At 41.6% G+C, this 17,451-nt stretch overlaps 1 protein-coding gene across 1 annotated transcript in view; it reads left to right on the top strand.

Annotated features, from left to right (window-relative positions):
• Positions 1-17,451, top strand: part of arid1b (AT rich interactive domain 1B (SWI1-like)) — a 57,100-nt gene that overhangs the window by 15,385 nt on the left and 24,264 nt on the right. Inside the window, exons 3-8 of the mRNA XM_042390096.1 lie at positions 2,486-2,626; positions 5,695-5,808; positions 15,193-15,427; positions 15,520-15,603; positions 15,899-16,054; positions 16,610-16,994. Coding sequence (XP_042246030.1) covers positions 2,486-2,626; positions 5,695-5,808; positions 15,193-15,427; positions 15,520-15,603; positions 15,899-16,054; positions 16,610-16,994 — 1,115 coding nt within the window. The remainder of the gene's footprint in view (positions 1-2,485; positions 2,627-5,694; positions 5,809-15,192; positions 15,428-15,519; positions 15,604-15,898; positions 16,055-16,609; positions 16,995-17,451) is intronic.

Below are 17,451 nucleotides of genomic sequence, written 5' to 3'. Positions count from 1 at the left end.
GCACAAGGTGGTATCATTAAATGTTTTTTTTTTTGTCCAATAAACAGCCAGAAACCCCTAAAATATTCAATTTACTATTATGTAAGAGCAAGAAAAGCATCATATTCTCACATTTAAGAACCTGGAACCATCAAATCTTTGGCATTTTTGTTCTCAAACGATTATTTGATTATCAAATCAAACTCAAATCAAAGTTTATTTAGTGATTCTAAGTGCTTCACATATAAAAGCAAAGATTAATACACTAATAAAGTACAGGAATAAGTTAAGAATCAAGAGAGAAAACCCCGCCAAAAAAAACAGCTGCTGATTAATTTTCTTTTGATTGACTAATCAATGAGTCGGCTAATCATTGGAGCCTTAATTTCATTCTTTTTAAAAACTGTCTATAGTGACAAATACAATTCTAAATCTGTCTAATAAACTTTTAATATTCTTGCTTCAGACACTTCTGTTGTTGCTGAAATCGGAGGTAAAATGCATAATTTTAGACTCGATGATCGTCTTTCACACAATCATTATCCATCGTGGCTCAGCGGTGTACAGTGTGTCACCATGTAAACACAACTGTTCTGGGTTCAGTCTTTTCTCGTCTCTGTTTCCCTTTTAAACTTTCTAGTAAAAGTTAAAATACTAAAACAAATAATTTTCAGACTCGAGGAAACCTGACAGTTTCTGCTGTTGTTGAGCAGATTTCAGGTGAATCCTCTGCAGACAGTTCCTCTCGTCTCTGTTGTAGTTTCTCTTCCCCGGTCGTAGATTATACAGATCTGTCCCCCCCCCCCCTCGCCCGCCCCGCCCCCACCGCCCCGGAGCTTTACCACCTGCGATCCTCTGATGTCGTCTCACAGATTCCTCCGAACAGAGATTGTCATCACGGAGTAACGGCGCCGTTATTACATCATTACAAGCTGACAGCTTTGTTTCGTTCAGCCCGAGGGAACCGGTGTCAGTTTGTCATCTCTGCCGGCTTTCCCACCAGACCGAGGTAGATGAAGACAGCCGCAGAGGCACACAGAGAGAGAGAGGAAATGTAATGACTTTTATCTGAGCGAGGGCCCCAGATGGCCCCGGGACCGCTTCTTCATTAACTCTCTGATTCCAGATGAAATTGGATGTCGACCAGTCGGCTTCACCGCTCCACAGGTCAGATTGATTCTGGTTTCAGGAGGTTTTCTTTCCTGTTAGAGAACATTTAGAGACTCCGACACAAACCTTCCTGTGAATTCTTCCTTTACTTTAAAGGAGCAGGCTGACATTTTTGGGGAAATCCTCTTGTCTTACCTCTTTAATGGTCTCACCTAATAAAAAAGCACCAAAATCATATATTTATTTTCCTTTTTTTCCCAACAGAATCATGAAAAAACAGCTCTCAACAAGCACTAATGCAATCCAACACAACAGCTCTGCCATAAATTCTACTTTTATGAACGTTATACATTTTCAGTTTTTGTTGACATTGTCAGAAAGGTGATAATTCTACTTTATGTTTATTATTGAGGTCATAGTGGGTGGTGATGGTGGTGTACTGGAGGGGGGGGGTTGTCTATGTCAGAAGACGTCCCGACTCTTTGATATTAAAGAGTTTTGTTCCTGGAGCATCGTGGAACAGTGTGAGGCTTATTCCTGACAGAGACAGACGGAGAACACGCTGAACTCTCAGGGGAAGTCGGAGCTTTTCAGCAAATTAAATATTGTATATAGGTCGTTTTCCAGGAATACAGCAGAGAGTTCAGCAGAGTGGAAACTTTTAGAGAGAACATTCTCCTTTAAATCTGTTTTAATTAGAGCCTGAATGATATATCAGCTGACTGATATTATCGACCAGTATCAGCTCTATTAATATGTATGTATTAATGTGTATTACGCCATGATCGCCTTGGATTTTACTCACTGAACAGTCTGTATGTTGCAGCTGTTGGGCTCTACATCAAAATGTGTCGGCCAAATGGAGCAGCAGTACCTGACAAAACACTTTAAATCGTGTTGTGGAAGGAAACGACGTTAGCTTACAGCTGCGTCCCCTTAAACCTGGGATTTATTAATGGAGTCTGGCTGGACGCTCTTTGGTTGTATGATTGGTGGTTAGAGAGTTTAAACATATAAACGAGACAAAGTATTCATACAGGTGTGTTTGTAACTACCGAGCATCAGCACCGACCCCCCGGTCAGCTCACCCTGGCTGGGAGCCAGGTTAGCATGTTAGCCTGTTAGCCTGGATGCTAGCTGAGGGGGGCCTGTGCGAGCCTTGGTGGAACTCCAGGAGCGAGAACTCAGTGCACAAGTGGAGGAGCTGCTGGACATTTAATACACATGCGCTGAAGTGTAAAACAAGAGTTACCTCATGAAAAAAAGAAAAAACATGAACATAGCGTGGTCATGGCGGTTGCTCGCCATCCACCGCACTTGGCTTGGTGTCACAGTTGAGTTCAGTGATGCTCATTTTGCTGACGTGCATTTCCACTCTGTCGTCTTGTCTCCTCAGATGGGTTCTCAGTACACTCAGCAGCAGAACGTGGGCGGTTACTGTCAGCCGGGTCAGCCGCCATATTTCAGCCCCCCGCAGCAGCAGCCGGCGGCGCCCAGCCAGCCGCCGTACATGCAGCCCCGCCCACTGCCGCAGCAGGTACGACCACACTGAGACGCTTCTCTTTTTTTTTTTTTTTTTTAACACACACTCTGTTTTCTCAACTCTATGTTTCTGTAAATTAAACTTCCTGCAGATGTTTCACAATAAAAGCCTTTATAGGGAGGAGATTGTTCCCTCTGAACTGTTGAAGGCTTTTAATGTGAAAGAGATGGAAAAAGCTTCGAGTTTGCTTTAAAAACAATATAGTCAAATATGAAACTTAGATTTAAATAAAGGCCACTGTTATTTTGATATCTAACAATTCAAACAGGATCGACGGTGATGGACTCAGGCTCTGGTCAGTCAGTCTCTTCTCTCTCTGATCACAGCTCTGATATTTGTCCGCCTTCGTCCTTTGTCGCCGAGTTTCTGCAATTTTCTGGACCAGGCTGAAATAAAAGCGGGTATTTCGGGGGGGGGGGGGGGGGGGACGGCTCAGACGAGGCCTCCGGAGAGTTTAAAGTTACTGCTGGCAAGGCCGTCAGCTCTTCCTGCGGCGTCTTAAAACCCCAGAGACCTCAACAAGGTCGAGACATCCCTGACCGCGCTGCGAAAAAATGTCTTCACAAACCGATTTTGTCCCTAAAACGAGCAATGAATTCCACCAGTAGATTCAGATGATTCAACATCTCAGAAGCCTCCTTTCATCCTGTTACTTAATAGATGCTTTTATGCTGGAATAAACTGAAAACTGGGACTGATAGAGGTGAGAAACATTCAACACACAATCGATTATCGATCAAAAACAACTCTTTATTCAATAAATAGAAGAAGGAAGCGCTATCCTTAGCGCCTTCCTCTAGTTGACTGACTGGCGCCTCTGAACTTCGACACGAACCATCAGAGTGAAGCTAACTGGTGTCGATGAACGTCACCGTCTGACCAACAGTCTTCTGCCTTCATGAGAAGTTTCATTTATTGACGAGCATCACCGCGTCAGTCTGTGTAGTAAAAACACTAGATGTTGTTGTGGGTGTGATGGCATCAGAGGAGGGAAAGTTGTGTCAAAATGCCAAAAATATGATGGTTCCAGGTTCTTAAATGTGAGTATTTGTTGCTTTTCTTCATCTTAGATTATAGTTAATTGAATGTTTTGGGGGTTTTGGGCTGTATGTCGGACATTTTTGTGATGTTTTACAGATCAAACCGTTAATTGATTAATCGAGAAAACAATCGGCAGATTAATCTGTTATGAAAATGATCTAATTTATTGTCTCAAATGAGAAGGATTACGCTTCTCATGTACATATAAACATGCCATCAAATATTTTACTTTACTTAAATAAGTGGGATAGACAAGTAGCAACTAAAAAGTGGCCAAAAGCTGAAAGTCTTAATTTCTGCAGGACTTAAAACACAACAGATGATTCAAAGTGAGAGAAAAGAACACAAGCAAGCAAACTTTTTTTTTTCTGTAGCACTTTTAAAAACAGAAATTACAAAGAGGAAGGAAACGTGAACACAAGCCGAATATTTGAACTGATGATGGAGGCTGTAAGATTAAAAAAAAAGAGAAGAAAGAGAGAATAAGGAAAATAAAATCATTCATACAGGAGAAGAAAACGTCTTCGGTTAAATATATTTAATCAGTCGGTTCAGTTTGTGTTGCAGCTGCAGTGAAGTGTTGATGAAGGGGAAGTCCTGACCTTCAGCTGCTGTTTTATCTTCTTCATCAGCCCGCAAGACCGTATAAGCAGCTCAGCTGAGCAGAGACAACAACATGTAAAGGAAGTGAAGTGAACAGCATCAGTAGTTAGATTCACATCAACAGTTATTAACAGAATAATCAGCCTGCAGTCACACTGGAGGGAAAACTGGACCACAACGCACGAAGCTCGCACGCAGTCTGTGTTCAATCTTTAATGACTCTTTAACATCTTTTCACACCACGACACCTCGGCTTTACAGAGCTTTATAACGAGTTTCAGCTCATTGTTTAGCTGTCAGGCTGCAGTTTTACTGTTCTGGTTCACTCTCAGAGCTCTCGGCGACGTTTTCGGGCCGCAGCAGGCGGCTGTTTTCAGAGAAGAAGCTCTAAACACTCACTGTGCACTACCTGCTCAGCACCAAACGGCAAACAGACACAGTTAGCTGTAGACTAGCTGGTGAACATAGTGGAGCATTTAGCAAATAAAGAGCCAGATATTTCCCTCAGGAGTTGGTAGAGAGCAGAAACAGAGCTAAAAGAGAGTGGATATTAGACTTACAAGTTCAACCCATATCAACTTAAAAGATAATATTTCATCAGTGTTTTGTTAACTACTTGTTTCTGATAAAAACTAGTGGACGAAAACAGTTAATCTAGATTGAAATTCATAATTTTATCAGGCAGACCCATACAGCGGTCAGCGAGGGAACGTCAAACCAGATTAAAAACTCTGTATGCTGTGAAATACAGAGAGGTTTATCTGGTGGTGATAGGCTTAATCAGCATCGTGTGAACTCGTTTGGTAAAGGCTTGAATGTAACGGACGTTCATTTATATGTAAACTGCAGGTTTAAACAACGTTTTTGTTGTACGCGCAGAAAGAACTACAGCTCTCATTAAAAGAACTACAACAACACTCTCCTCTAAAGTCATCGTTCATGTTTGTAGCTGTAATCTGTGTAAAGACTTGTACAGTGTTCACTCCTCTCCGTCCTGCTGTTATTACAGACGTGTCTGAACTCGTCGTGACCCCTCCACTCACTTACGGACTTGTCTCCTCTGTCGAGCCTACAAATGTCTAGGATTTATGGGAAATGGTGTCTTTTAAAGGCTGCTAAAAGTATAATTATTGAATAAACAACAATATTAGATTGTTTTTCAGAAAACGCCCGTCCTTATCTGACCGTACGGATCGAGCCACACGAGATACTGTCTGGAAAAGTCTGGATTTTTACTTATTAGCAGAGTTTTACATGTTAATGAGATTTTTTTAATGAGGTTTTCTTACTTCTGGAGCAGAACCTGGATGTTCTGGTTTGACTTCAGCTCTCTGTAGTTGATTCCAGTGAGAATAAAAATGTTGCTCCAAGTGTTTCGCAGTCTGAACTTTTCCTCCCTTTCGTCTGCTTCGCCGCAGGAGGTGCCACAGGAGGCGTACGGGGGGCGGGGCCAATCCGCTGCAATGACTCCTGGGAAACCGAACCACGAGGAGATGAGTCTGAGCCAGCAGGAGAGGCCGTCCAGCCTGCCGGTGAGTTTTAAACCACAAGCTGATTTTCAGTTTTCACATTTATGATCGTATTCGAGTTAAAAACAACTGCAGTCATCAGAAGACGACATTTAAAAAAAATTACTGTGACAATGCAGGGTTTCAGCATTTTAGCCAAAATTAGAGCTGCAAAGATTAGTCGATTAATCAATCATCATCATCATTAATCATTTTCAACTTAAACCTCCTGAGGTCCCAGCAGCAGACAAGAGAAAGGCTTTTGTTTTGAAATTCCTCACAGTGTTTATGTGGTCCGTCAGTTTTCTTCCTCAAATCACCAAACTTTATTTTCAGCCCTGTTTGAGCCTCTGAGCTCTGACTTCCTGTCCTGATTCAGATAAACCAACATCATAAAGGGTCAAAGACAACAAATGTAAAGTTATGTCAATATCATTCACAAAAACTATGACGAAATGTGTTCGTCAATGACCAAGACGAAACTATGACGAGACAGCATCGACGTCATTAAACACTGTGATTATATCAACATGCAGTATTGTTTAGGAACAAAGGGGAGTAAAATGTTGTGTAAAAAATAAAAACTTTACCCAAATCTCTCTTTATTTTTGTTGAGGAGAGGAGACTCACAGGAGTTAGCGTTAGCAGCACGCTAGCAGAGCAGCAGCGATGCTCCATCTGTGTTTCTACACTGGAGGCGTTCAGGTGCAGTGTTGAGTGTAGGTCACCCACGTTTTGGAAGCATTCAGAGCCCAAAACACACTGACTGTAGTTACACGCATGAAAAGGGAAACAGACTTGAGGTCGTGTTTACGTGTATATAGTGCGAGTGAAACGTGAGCCATGTACACAGCTGTATTGATTAAAATAGTATTGTATAATGTTACTTATCATAGTTGTTGTTATTCTAGCAAACCTTGCCCTTTTTAACCTTTTAATATTGATGCCATGTGAACTAGCTTGCCAGACAGCAATTTTGTTAACCTTATGTCATTATTATGGGGCATAATTTCACTGACATCAGATCTATTTATTTTGTTATTTAATGCAAGCAGATCGCAGTGTGTGTGTACAGTATTCTTTTCAATTTTATGACTGAACTACTTTTATTTCCCTTTTTCAGAACAGAAAGGTAAGTTTGTCATGCAGAACCAAAAAACTGATTTGAAAATGTTTTATTGTTTTTTTTTTTTTTTTTTACAGCTCTCGTTGTTTTATAATAGTTTTAAAGGGAGTTTTGGGGCCTCAGTTGTCGAATCGTGTCGGTTCAAAATAAATATGCAGATCATTTCCATGTCTGGATGTTTTCCTTAAATTGATCCCATCAGACCAGACGCTTTCTGCAAAGCTGCCTTCTTAATCATTCAACCTGTGTTTTTTATCATCAGATAATGATGAGATACAATCTAATGTGAGAAGAATGACTGAAATGTTCAATATAATCTGATGGATAAAAAGCCTAAAATGTTGACAGTTTTCATTGATTAAAACTATACTTAAATACTTACTAATAGTCACTTTTATTCAACTAAAACTTGACTAAAAAAACAGTTTGAGGTTAACTAAATATGATAAAAACTAACAAGGACATTTGATAAAGGACTAAGACTAAATAAAGCAATAGCTGACAAAATTATAAGCATTATGTGAACAGAGGAGTTGTTTGTTTCCGTCAGACTCGGTGTTTGTGATTCAGACTCTGACTGTGCGACAGATTGAAGGGGTTTCAGACCTCTCCGCTGCCTGCAGACGCTGATTGCTCTGCAGCTCCTCGTTGTTGTCGATAATGTCGTTCGTCCTCTTTTCTCTGAAGCCGCGGGGATCACGCTCCGAGCGCCTGATGCGTCCCGCTGGCTCAGATCGGCTGAAGTGAGATACCGACGTGTCCTCTGTGACCTGTGTGAACACTCGCTGATCTGTCGTTTTCATTTAAAACATGTTTATAACGTGTTTTCAGCCCTGCGTTTACATGTGTTTCACTGAACCCTGAGCACAGGCTGTCAGGAGAGTCCTTAATTAATTTTTAATCTTTTTGATTATTCATTTGGTCTGAATAGAAAATTAATCGCTGACTAGTTTGATAATCAATTGATCGTTTTGAGTATTTTTTTAAGAAAAAATGCTGACATAATTTTTTTTTCAAGGTTCTTAAATATGAATATTCTCTGGTTTCTTTAGTCTTCTATGACAGTAAACTGAATATCTTCGTGTTGTGGACAAAACAAAACATTTAAGGATGTAAACTTGGGCTTTGGGAAACAGTGATCAATATTTTTCATCATTTTCTGATCATTTGTAGACCAAACAACTGACTGATTAACTGAGAAAATAATCAGCAGATAAATCGATAATGAAAATAAGTTTAGTTGCAGCCATAACAATAATAATAATAAAGTTAATTTATATACTGTAGCACAGTACAAAGTGCTTTACAAGAGCAGGCGTAAAAAGAACAAAGGATGAGATTAAGAAATACCCTAAAAAACACATACAACTCTGCATATATAACATTAAAAATGAATTAATAAAAATATAGTATATAATATAAAAATATATAATGAAAATATATAAATAACATGAAATAAATAATATAAAAAGATTATTAGACAGTTTTATAGTAAAAGTCAGATAGTCAAAAGACAGAAGACTATTTGCAACTTGACTAAAGTTGAAGGAAAATGTGTTTTTTAGATGTCTAGACAGCATCTCTGGAAGGTAATCAGAGTTGGGAATGCAGACGTTAAACAAAATGCTGCCCAAAAGTTATGATTTTTGCAATAATTTGGATGATTTAGGATAATTTATACCTATATCTCCATTCAGACAGGATCAACATCACAGGGAGGAGTTGGGGAATGAAATAATTGAACTCGTGGTTCTGGACGGCATTTTAACCGACAGACATTCAGCAGGACAAAGCCAAAAGAGACAAATGTCAAAACTCGTCCTCCTTCTCGGAGTCGTAACTCAGTCAAATCAGAACAAACAGACATGAAACACATATTGATATGATTCAGTGTGACTTACACTTCCCGAGGATATCATTATCTCTGATGTGCATCACCAATAAACCTCCATAAATCCGCTCAGGAATCAGAGAAAAGAAAAGAAGCTTCTGAACTTGCCTGAGAATCACCACATTTCTCAGTTTTCTTCAGTATCAAAGTGATCCAGTGATAGTTGTCTGTATATCCATGGCTACGCTGCAAACAGGAGCTGCTAACAGCTAATTCAGCAGACTTTTAATGGAGCCAATTAGACGAAATGTTAACAAACACAGTGTAAAAAAAAAAAAAAAAAAAAGGGCTTAAACTAGCGAGTTCGTTGGAAAAAACTAGGTAATTACAACTGTAATTTATTACTGGGATGGAGGAAAAAACCCAGAACAGTACAACAGACATACTGCATGTCTGTACTACAATCAGAATGATGTAAAGTTGACCATCTATTAAAATTTCTTTCCCTCTTTCACATTTATTTTTTCTCCTCTTCCATCTTTCTCTTCTTTATTTCTTTCTCTCTCTCTCTGTTTGTCTGCTCTTTCTCCCTCTCTTTCTCTTTGGAGCATCCCTTTCTGAAGTAAGGGTGCTGATGCAGTTGCCATGGCGACATGCAGAGAGGAAAATGGCTCGGTCGCAGGGAGAGAAAATAAATAAAAAAAACTTAGCAGAAGTCGGCTGCACCCGAAGGCCTCACAGACACTTTAATAACTTCACAATCTTCAGCTCCGACTAATGTTTAATTTCTTTTTAGTTTAAATATTTCTAACATGTGAAGCTGCCAGCTGATTGGTGGTTGGTTTAGTTTCGTTGACTGTCTCTCATCATCTCTGCTCAGATTCATAGTAATAGAATAAAAGCTCCATGTGCCCTTTCTCTGGCTTTAAACTGCATCATCATTATTTTTCATTTTTTCATTTTCATTTAAATAAGAATTCAAACTTCTGTTCAAACTTCTGTCTGCATCTGCAAATTTTATTTAGTTCAATTAACCCTTTAAAAAAAATGTAATGCCCAATTAGGATTAAAAAATGATCTCCAGCTCCATCAGTGTCTCTAGAAAATGAACCTGTTAGCATCTCATTTTGTTTTGTTTTTTCAGTAGTTCTCTCAGTTACAAAAGAAAACTGTTTGGCGGCTCGTTCAACAAGTGAAGTTGCAGGACAAGATGTGTGTTCATGTTCGTAAGTTAGATAAGTTAGATGAGAAGGAGACTTTAGCAGGAAAGCTAATGTGGGTTGTTGTTGAGAGTCTGTGGTTCTTGTGTTGTGTAGCAGGATGCAATCAGGCTCAGTGTGACCGTCTGCTCTGCTTATGATAGAACAACACGTTCATTCATGCAGAGATTTTATTTGCTTTATTTGATTTTATTTGCTTTATGGAAATAAGGACTCCAACTACGTAAGCAGATGATGAAAAGATATTTAATTGTAAAAATGTAAAACTAGGGGGCGCCATCATGAAATCCAAAAATTTAATATAAATTTCTGCCTTTTTGGTTTTGAGATTTTTTTCCTTAAAGGAGAACATAGGACGAGATTTACAGAGCAGATATGTTGCTGTAGTAGATAAAAAAAGCTGCAGTTTAATCGCAGTATGAAGTTATGTTGGTTTTTGTCCACACGTTTACCTGCCTGGTTTCTTTAGTCCTCTATGACAGTAAACTGAATATCTTTGAGCTGTGGACTGTTGGTCGGGACAAAACAAGACATTTGAAGACGTTGTCATGGGCTTTGGGAAACAGTGAGCAACATTTTTCACCATTTTCTGACATTATACAGACCAAACGACTGATCTATTAATCGAGAATATAATCAACAGATTATTATTCTTATACTTGCCTTGATACTTATTGAACTGGCTGAGTAGCAGCTGAAAATTTGAGAGATTGTGGCTTTCCTGAAATTTTAAAACTCTCTTTGATTAATATTCGTTTTTACAGACTGACTGACTTTACAGTTTTGATTTTCCTCTTTCTTTCATGGACACGTTCAGTTGGCAGTGTTTCCCCTAAGTTGACGGCTGAGATTGACACTAAAATGAGAATTAGCTGGTCCGCCTTAAAGGTTAGACCACCTTAAGTGAGCCTGGTCAGGTTAAGCTAACTACGGAGCTAACCTCCTTCACTTTCCCAGCAGTTGGAGAAGCAACAGACTTTTCTTGGTCTTGAGCATTTATTAACAGACACTCTGCAGCCTGTACTGAACATTTACTGCCAGACTGACAGCTTACCACTAACCTTTTCCTCTGCTCCTCGTATTCACCGTCACTTTTCTACCGCTCGCTCTACAACTCGCTCAACCACACAGCTACTCTTACAACAGCACCTTTCACGTAGATGTCCTCTGAAGAATGAAGAGACGGAGGAGATGACTCAAAAAACGATTCCACAATAACGTAGGATGATCGTGTGAAATTTCACCATGAATACAGGAAGAACACTGGTTGGTGCCGGCTGGTTTTTAAAGGATATATAATGATAACCTGTATTTATTTAATAGAAATCAAACCAAGTTTCCTCCGTCTTTACTGTCTGTGTCTCTCAGCTCTGAGCTCATTGGTTCCTCCTGAAGACGTAAATCTTTAAAAAACACCTCATAAATTATATAGTTTCATGTTTAAAAATATATATCAGGCTTAGGATACACTCTCAACATGTGTTAGTTCATCAACTTACTGTTAATTTTATATTTCATATCTGTGTTACTGTACGTGAAGGGTTGATAATGCTGCAACCACACACACACACACACACACACACACACACACACACACACACACACACACACACACACGCAGTGATTCATGCGCTCTCAGCCTGCATCCAGAGCCGCTGTGACGCAGAGCCAAGAGAAATATTTAAATTACAAAACAACAGTGGCTGACTAACAGAGGAGAGAGAGAGAGAGAGAGAGAGAGGAGGGATGGAGGGATGGAGGGATGGAGGGAGGAGAGAGGAGGAGGAGGTGTGGAGGCTGATTAAAGGAGTCTGGATGGAGGAAAACTGAGAGCTAAATCAATCCTGAAAGTTTCAGAATGACAGGAGGAGAGGAAAAGGAGGAAACTAAGAAGAAGGAATAAAGAGAGAAAGAGGAGGAGGGATGGAGGAGAAGGAAAGGGGAGGAGGACAAAGGAGGACAAGCAACAAAGGGAAGAAGGGGAATTGAGGACAAGGAAGGGAGGAGGAGATGGAGAATAAAGGAGGGGGGGTATTGAGGAGAAGGAAAGGAGGAGAGGAGGTGAAGCAGAAAGAGGGGGGGGGGAGGAAGAGAAAGAAGGCAGGAGGAGTGGAAAAGGAGGATGAAATAGGAAAGGGAATAGCGGAAAGAGGGAAAAGTTGATGAGGGATAGAGGAGAGGAAAACGGGGAGGAAGGAAGGGTAGGAAAAGAGGAGAAACAAGAGGAGATGAAAGAGGGAAGTCAAGAAAAAGGAGGAACATGACAAGAAAGGAGGTGATATCAGGAGGAAGAGATGAGTGAAAAGGAGAAAGGAGGAGGAGAAAGGCAGCAGGAGGGGAGGAAGAGAAGGAGACGAAGTAGTGGAGGAAGAGGAGGTAAAGGAAGAGGAGGAGGCACCAGGAGAAGAACAGACAGAAAAGAGGAGATGAATGTGAGAAGAGGAGGAGGACAAAGGGCAGGAGGAAGAGCAGAGATGAGGAGGTGAAGGAGGAGAGATGAGGAGGTGAAGGAGGGGAGGAGGAGGAGAGATGAGGAGGTGAAGGAGGGGAGGAGGAGGAGAGATGAGAAGGTGAAGGAGGAGAGATGAGGAGGTGAAGGAGGGGAGGAGGAGGAGAGATGAGGAGGTGAAGGAGGGGAGGAGGAGGAGAGATGAGGAGGTGAAGGAGGAGGTGAAGGAGGAGAGATGAGGAGGTGAAGGAGGAGAGGAAGAGGAGAGATGAGGAGGTTGCAGAGAAACTATAATTAGAACACACCCGTGTGTGTGTGTGTGTGTGTGTGTGTGTGTGTGTGTGTGTGTGTGTGTGTGTGTGTGTGTGGTAGCAGCGCAGCAGCTGATTGGCCGAGCTGTTGGCAAGGGGCGGAGGGAGGGAGGATGGGTTACTGCGCTGTGATTGGCTGGCCCAAAGCCCAGGGGCAGATGGGAGATTTCAGCGCAATGCTGCTCTCCTTCTTCTTCCTCTTTGACTCACCTCATCTTTTCTTTCCTTCCATCGTTTCTTCTTTTCCCTTCCTCTCTTTCATTCCTCTCCCTCTTTTTCTTTGACTCCCATCCTTCCTCCTTTCCTTTCCTCTTCCTCTTCGACTCTCCTCATCTTTTCTTTCCTTTCCTCATTTCCTTTTATCTTTCCAACTTCATCTTTTGACTCTTCCTCCTTGTTTCGTTTCCTTCCTTCTTCCCTCGTTTTCATTCCTTTCCTCCTTCCTCCTCACCTCTCCGTTGACTCTTACCCTTTCTTTTCTTCCCTCCTTTCTTCTATTTTCTTTTGCTTACCTTTCCTTTCCTTTCCTTCCCTTCCTTCTCTCCTTCTTCTTTGACTCTCCTCATTTCCTTTTCTCTTTCATTCTGTCCTCTTCTTCTGACTCTTCCTCCTGCCTTTTCTTTCCTTTCCTAATTTCTTGTCCGCCTTCCTTTTCTCCTTCTCTTTACCTTCCCCCTTACTTCTGTCCATCTCTCCTTTTCTCTGACTCTCCTCCTCTTCTCTGTTTCTTTCCTTCCTTATCTGACTCTCGTTCTCTTTTCTTTCCTTCTTTCCTTCATTATAACTTCAGGTCTTGACTCAGATTCAGACTTTTCCTTCCATATTAAAGTAAAGTTATTTTAGTCTGTACACAACAAACAGAAAGAGAATCATATTTCCTGGAAGCAACGATGTCATTCGGTATAAATTATATGAAAACAGACGTTTCTGCAGTTTCCTTGAAAGAGGAGTTCCATTTAAATCCAATTAAATATGAATTAATTATTAGACTTTATTATTTCTGCATGTGTGTTGACTTGTTTGTCGCCTGCAGACAGATTTCAGCTGCGTTCGGCCTAAAACACTTTTACAAATTAATTGGAATACGTTAATTGGAAGAGAACCAATTAAACACTGTCTGTACGTTTCATTTTCTCGTTAATTAGAAGCTAATTACGTCCTGAAACCATCCTGAGAAAGTACAGCTGCGTGTTTCCAGGAAATTATTACTATTATTAGAAAGTGTTGTTCTGCTTTGACTCCGTAGCTCAACACTTCGTTATATTTTAATTATTAGTTTATCGCCGCGTGTCCCTCCGCTCGCTGCTTGATAACTCCTCCATGTTTAATTGTTTAATTGGTTTGGCGAAGAGGCGGGCGGGGGAGGAGCGAGGATGATTCGCTTTCCGTGGAGGAAACACGAAGAGCGTCTGTGCTTCTGTACGTCGTACTGTGAAACACGGCGATTATCACCATAAATCACACAAGCTGCACGAGAGCCGCGAGAGGTGGGAAGAGTTCTGAAGTCGTTCTTTTGTTTCAGAGCTGAAACTGAACCGATCAGCTTCTTTTCCTTCTTTATTCTCTATTATTTTTCTTTCTTTCCATCTTTGTTTTTTTGTCTTTCTCTTTCACTTGCAGATGAGACACTTTATGTAGCTGATGTCCTTTGTCTGTGTAGCTTTTGTAGTGTTCAATAAAGGCCTTTGTAAAATCAAAAATCTGTCTTTCCATTGTTCCTTCTTTCTTTCTCGCTGTCTGTCTGTTTTTCTTTCTTTCTTTCTGCCTTTCTTTGTCTTTCCTTCTTTTTCTATTGTCTTTCTTTTTTTTAGCTCTCCATCTGTTTCTTTCTGTCTTTCTAACAGGGCTGCAACTAACAGTTATTGTGATTATCGATGAATCTGCTGGTTGTTTTCTCAATTAATCGTTTTAATTCTCTTTCAATTAAAAAAAAACAAAAACCTACATCCTCAATTTGTTTGTTTGGCCGACCAACAGTCCACAAGCTAAAGAGATCAATTTTCCGTCCATTGATTAATGTGCAGCTCGATACCCGAACACGAACAACCCTTCAGTCGTGACAGAAGCTGGATTTGAAACTTCTCCCTCACAGCTGATTTCATCGTTAGCCGCTGATGTTTTTTTCTGCATCGAATCCGACACTGAATCGCTGGAAAGTGCAGAATCAGAGCAGCAGCAGAGTTTCCACTCGGTTCTGTTGGGTTTTGGTTGGACTGTTTTCACCTCCTCGGCTCATTTAGGAGCTGCCGAACGAGGCGTTTATGATCCATCGCTGAAGTCTGGTCGGTGATCCTCCTGTAAGTCCGTTACGCCGTAATGTCGCGTTAAACGATGACTCAGAAATCCCACCACCCCGAACCCGCCGGATCAGACCGGATATATGTTAGGAAAGAGTTTAAACACAGTTCCATGACGCAGTAAATAAAATAAAACGAGCAGGTGTGTTGACGTGTGTCTCTTCTCTCTCTCAGGATCTTTCCGGCTCTATCGATGACTTGCCGACCGGCACCGAGGCGGCAGTGAGTTCAGGAGCGTTGGGTTCTGCCGGCGCTCAGGGCGACCAGGGAACCCCGACCCGCTCTCCCTTCTCCCCTCATGTCTCCCCCCGACTGCCCCCGCCCGCCAGAACCGGACCCTCCCCCTCCCCCTCGCCATCACCCGCCGGGTCGCGATCCGGACCGCTCTCCCCTGCTGCCAGCGGACCAGGTAGACCAGACTATAAACCTGAGATCAGGTTCTTTTATTAATCCGTTGAGTCTCACAGCTCATCGTATTAACACTCTCTCTGTGTGTCTCAGGCTCTCAGCTGACCCCTCAGGTCTCTGGTCCAGGATCAGATGTTGGTCCTCATTCTTCCCAGTCTGCCATGACTCAGGACAGAGGTAACACCTGTGTTTGAACATTTGAACATTTTGAATGACCTGCCAGAGGAGATCAGGGAAGTGAACACATGATCTTCTTTTAAGTCACTTTTATAGACTTGTCTTTTAGTTTACTGTTGAATTTATTATCTTTCATTGTATTTTATCTGTTTATTATAGTATTCTATTCATTGTTAAAAGTTAAAATTCGGGGCCAAGGATGTATCAAGTAAACAAGGATCCTCACAAGTATAGAAAGATAAACGTGTGTTTATCCGTCTTTCACCTCCTCTTTTATCTGTTGCTGTTTTCTCAGGTTTCCCTCCCTCCATGCAGCGTAGCACCCCAGGGCCCCAGTTTGGCCCCCAGCAGTCAGCACCACCCATGTCCCCTCACCCAGCACCTGGGGGCCCCATGCATCACGGCTCCTACCAGCAGGGAGGCCCCTCCTACAGCCAATATGGACCCCCAGGTACACACTGTGACCTGGAGGGAAAAACTGTTGTAAACATGACAGCCGACTGACGAATCAGCTGATAAATGACAAGAAGTTGAAGTTCAGAAAAGCCAAAGATATGTTTTGAAACTGTGTTATTCAAAATACAATCATCCAAATGTAAGAACTGCAACAGCTGCACATGGTTGAGGAGATGTTTGATAGAGAAAAACTCACAATAATCAGAGTTTATTGAGAAATGGGACAAATGGACTTCTGATGAAACCCTTTACAAAGACATTACCAGAACCTTTGTATGAACACTGAGATATATTGATCTATATTAAATATAGAGATATATTAATTTATATTAAATTAAAATCATTACTGGATTTTCTAAACTTTCAAATATCAATATCAGCCTGAAAAATGTGTCTCTAGTTAAAAAAAGTAAGAACAGTGAAATAAATGAGGATTTTATCAGTTTGTTTTCATTCTAACTTTATTTAAAGTATGTCAAGCTGACTGTCGTTACAGTTAAATCCTGAAACTATCTGATGTGTCCTCCATCTTGTTATCGTCTCTCCTCAGGTAACTTTCCCCGGCCCCCCCACTACGGTGGGGCCCCCAGTGCCAACTACAGCGGCCCCGGCCCGGGACCCGGTCTGGCTAATAGCCTGGGGTTGAACGCCAGCAGTCCCATGCACGGTCAGGGCCCCTCTACTCCGGCAGGTCGCGGACCCGGGCCCGGCGCAGGGGCCCGGCCTTACCCTGCCGGAGGCAGCGCCATGGCCCCCACCTCCCCCGGTATGCCACAGCCCGCTGGGCAGGGCATGGGGCCCCCGGGGCCCAACGGCAGCCGCAAACCACCTGAGGTCGGCCCCAACGCCGGGCCGAGTGCCAACTCTTCCTCCACCGCCGTTGCTGCCGCCGCCGCTGCCGCCGCTGCTGCTGCTGCTGCTGCTGCTCAGGGCAGGTGAGTCAAAGACAGACGGAAAGTCCAGAACATCCAGAAAAATTTAGGAACTTCACAGAGTCAGTTTAAATATTCACAACATATCAAGAAAAGTAAATGTGGTCGTGTGAAAAATGATCTTGCTATGATAAATGACTGTACAGTGTTTTTACATTTCAGTCTGTTTTAGAGGTTTTAGATTGATTTCCTTACCTCAGGGCAGACGTTGGTTTATTTAAAATCTATGAAAATCTCCTTGCAAAGACTTGAGACTTGCTTCAGAGATAATCCAACCTTTTATCAGAGAGCAGAGACTGTTCTGAGAACTCTTCAAGGATGATCTGAGAGATGACAAAGAACCAAATTTATATTTTCATTTTCAAAATGTCGACATATGAATCTTGTGCATCTTCTAGGTTTTATTTATCAGCAGCTGACTGTTAGAGCTCATTATTTGTATTGTTTTCAGGATTTGTAC

This window comes from Thunnus maccoyii, chromosome 17 (genome assembly GCF_910596095.1).
Source record: "Thunnus maccoyii chromosome 17, fThuMac1.1, whole genome shotgun sequence".
NCBI classification, from domain to species: domain Eukaryota; kingdom Metazoa; phylum Chordata; class Actinopteri; order Scombriformes; family Scombridae; genus Thunnus; species Thunnus maccoyii.
Note: the sequence above shows the minus strand (reverse complement) of the source record. Positions and strands in the feature narration are given on the sequence as shown.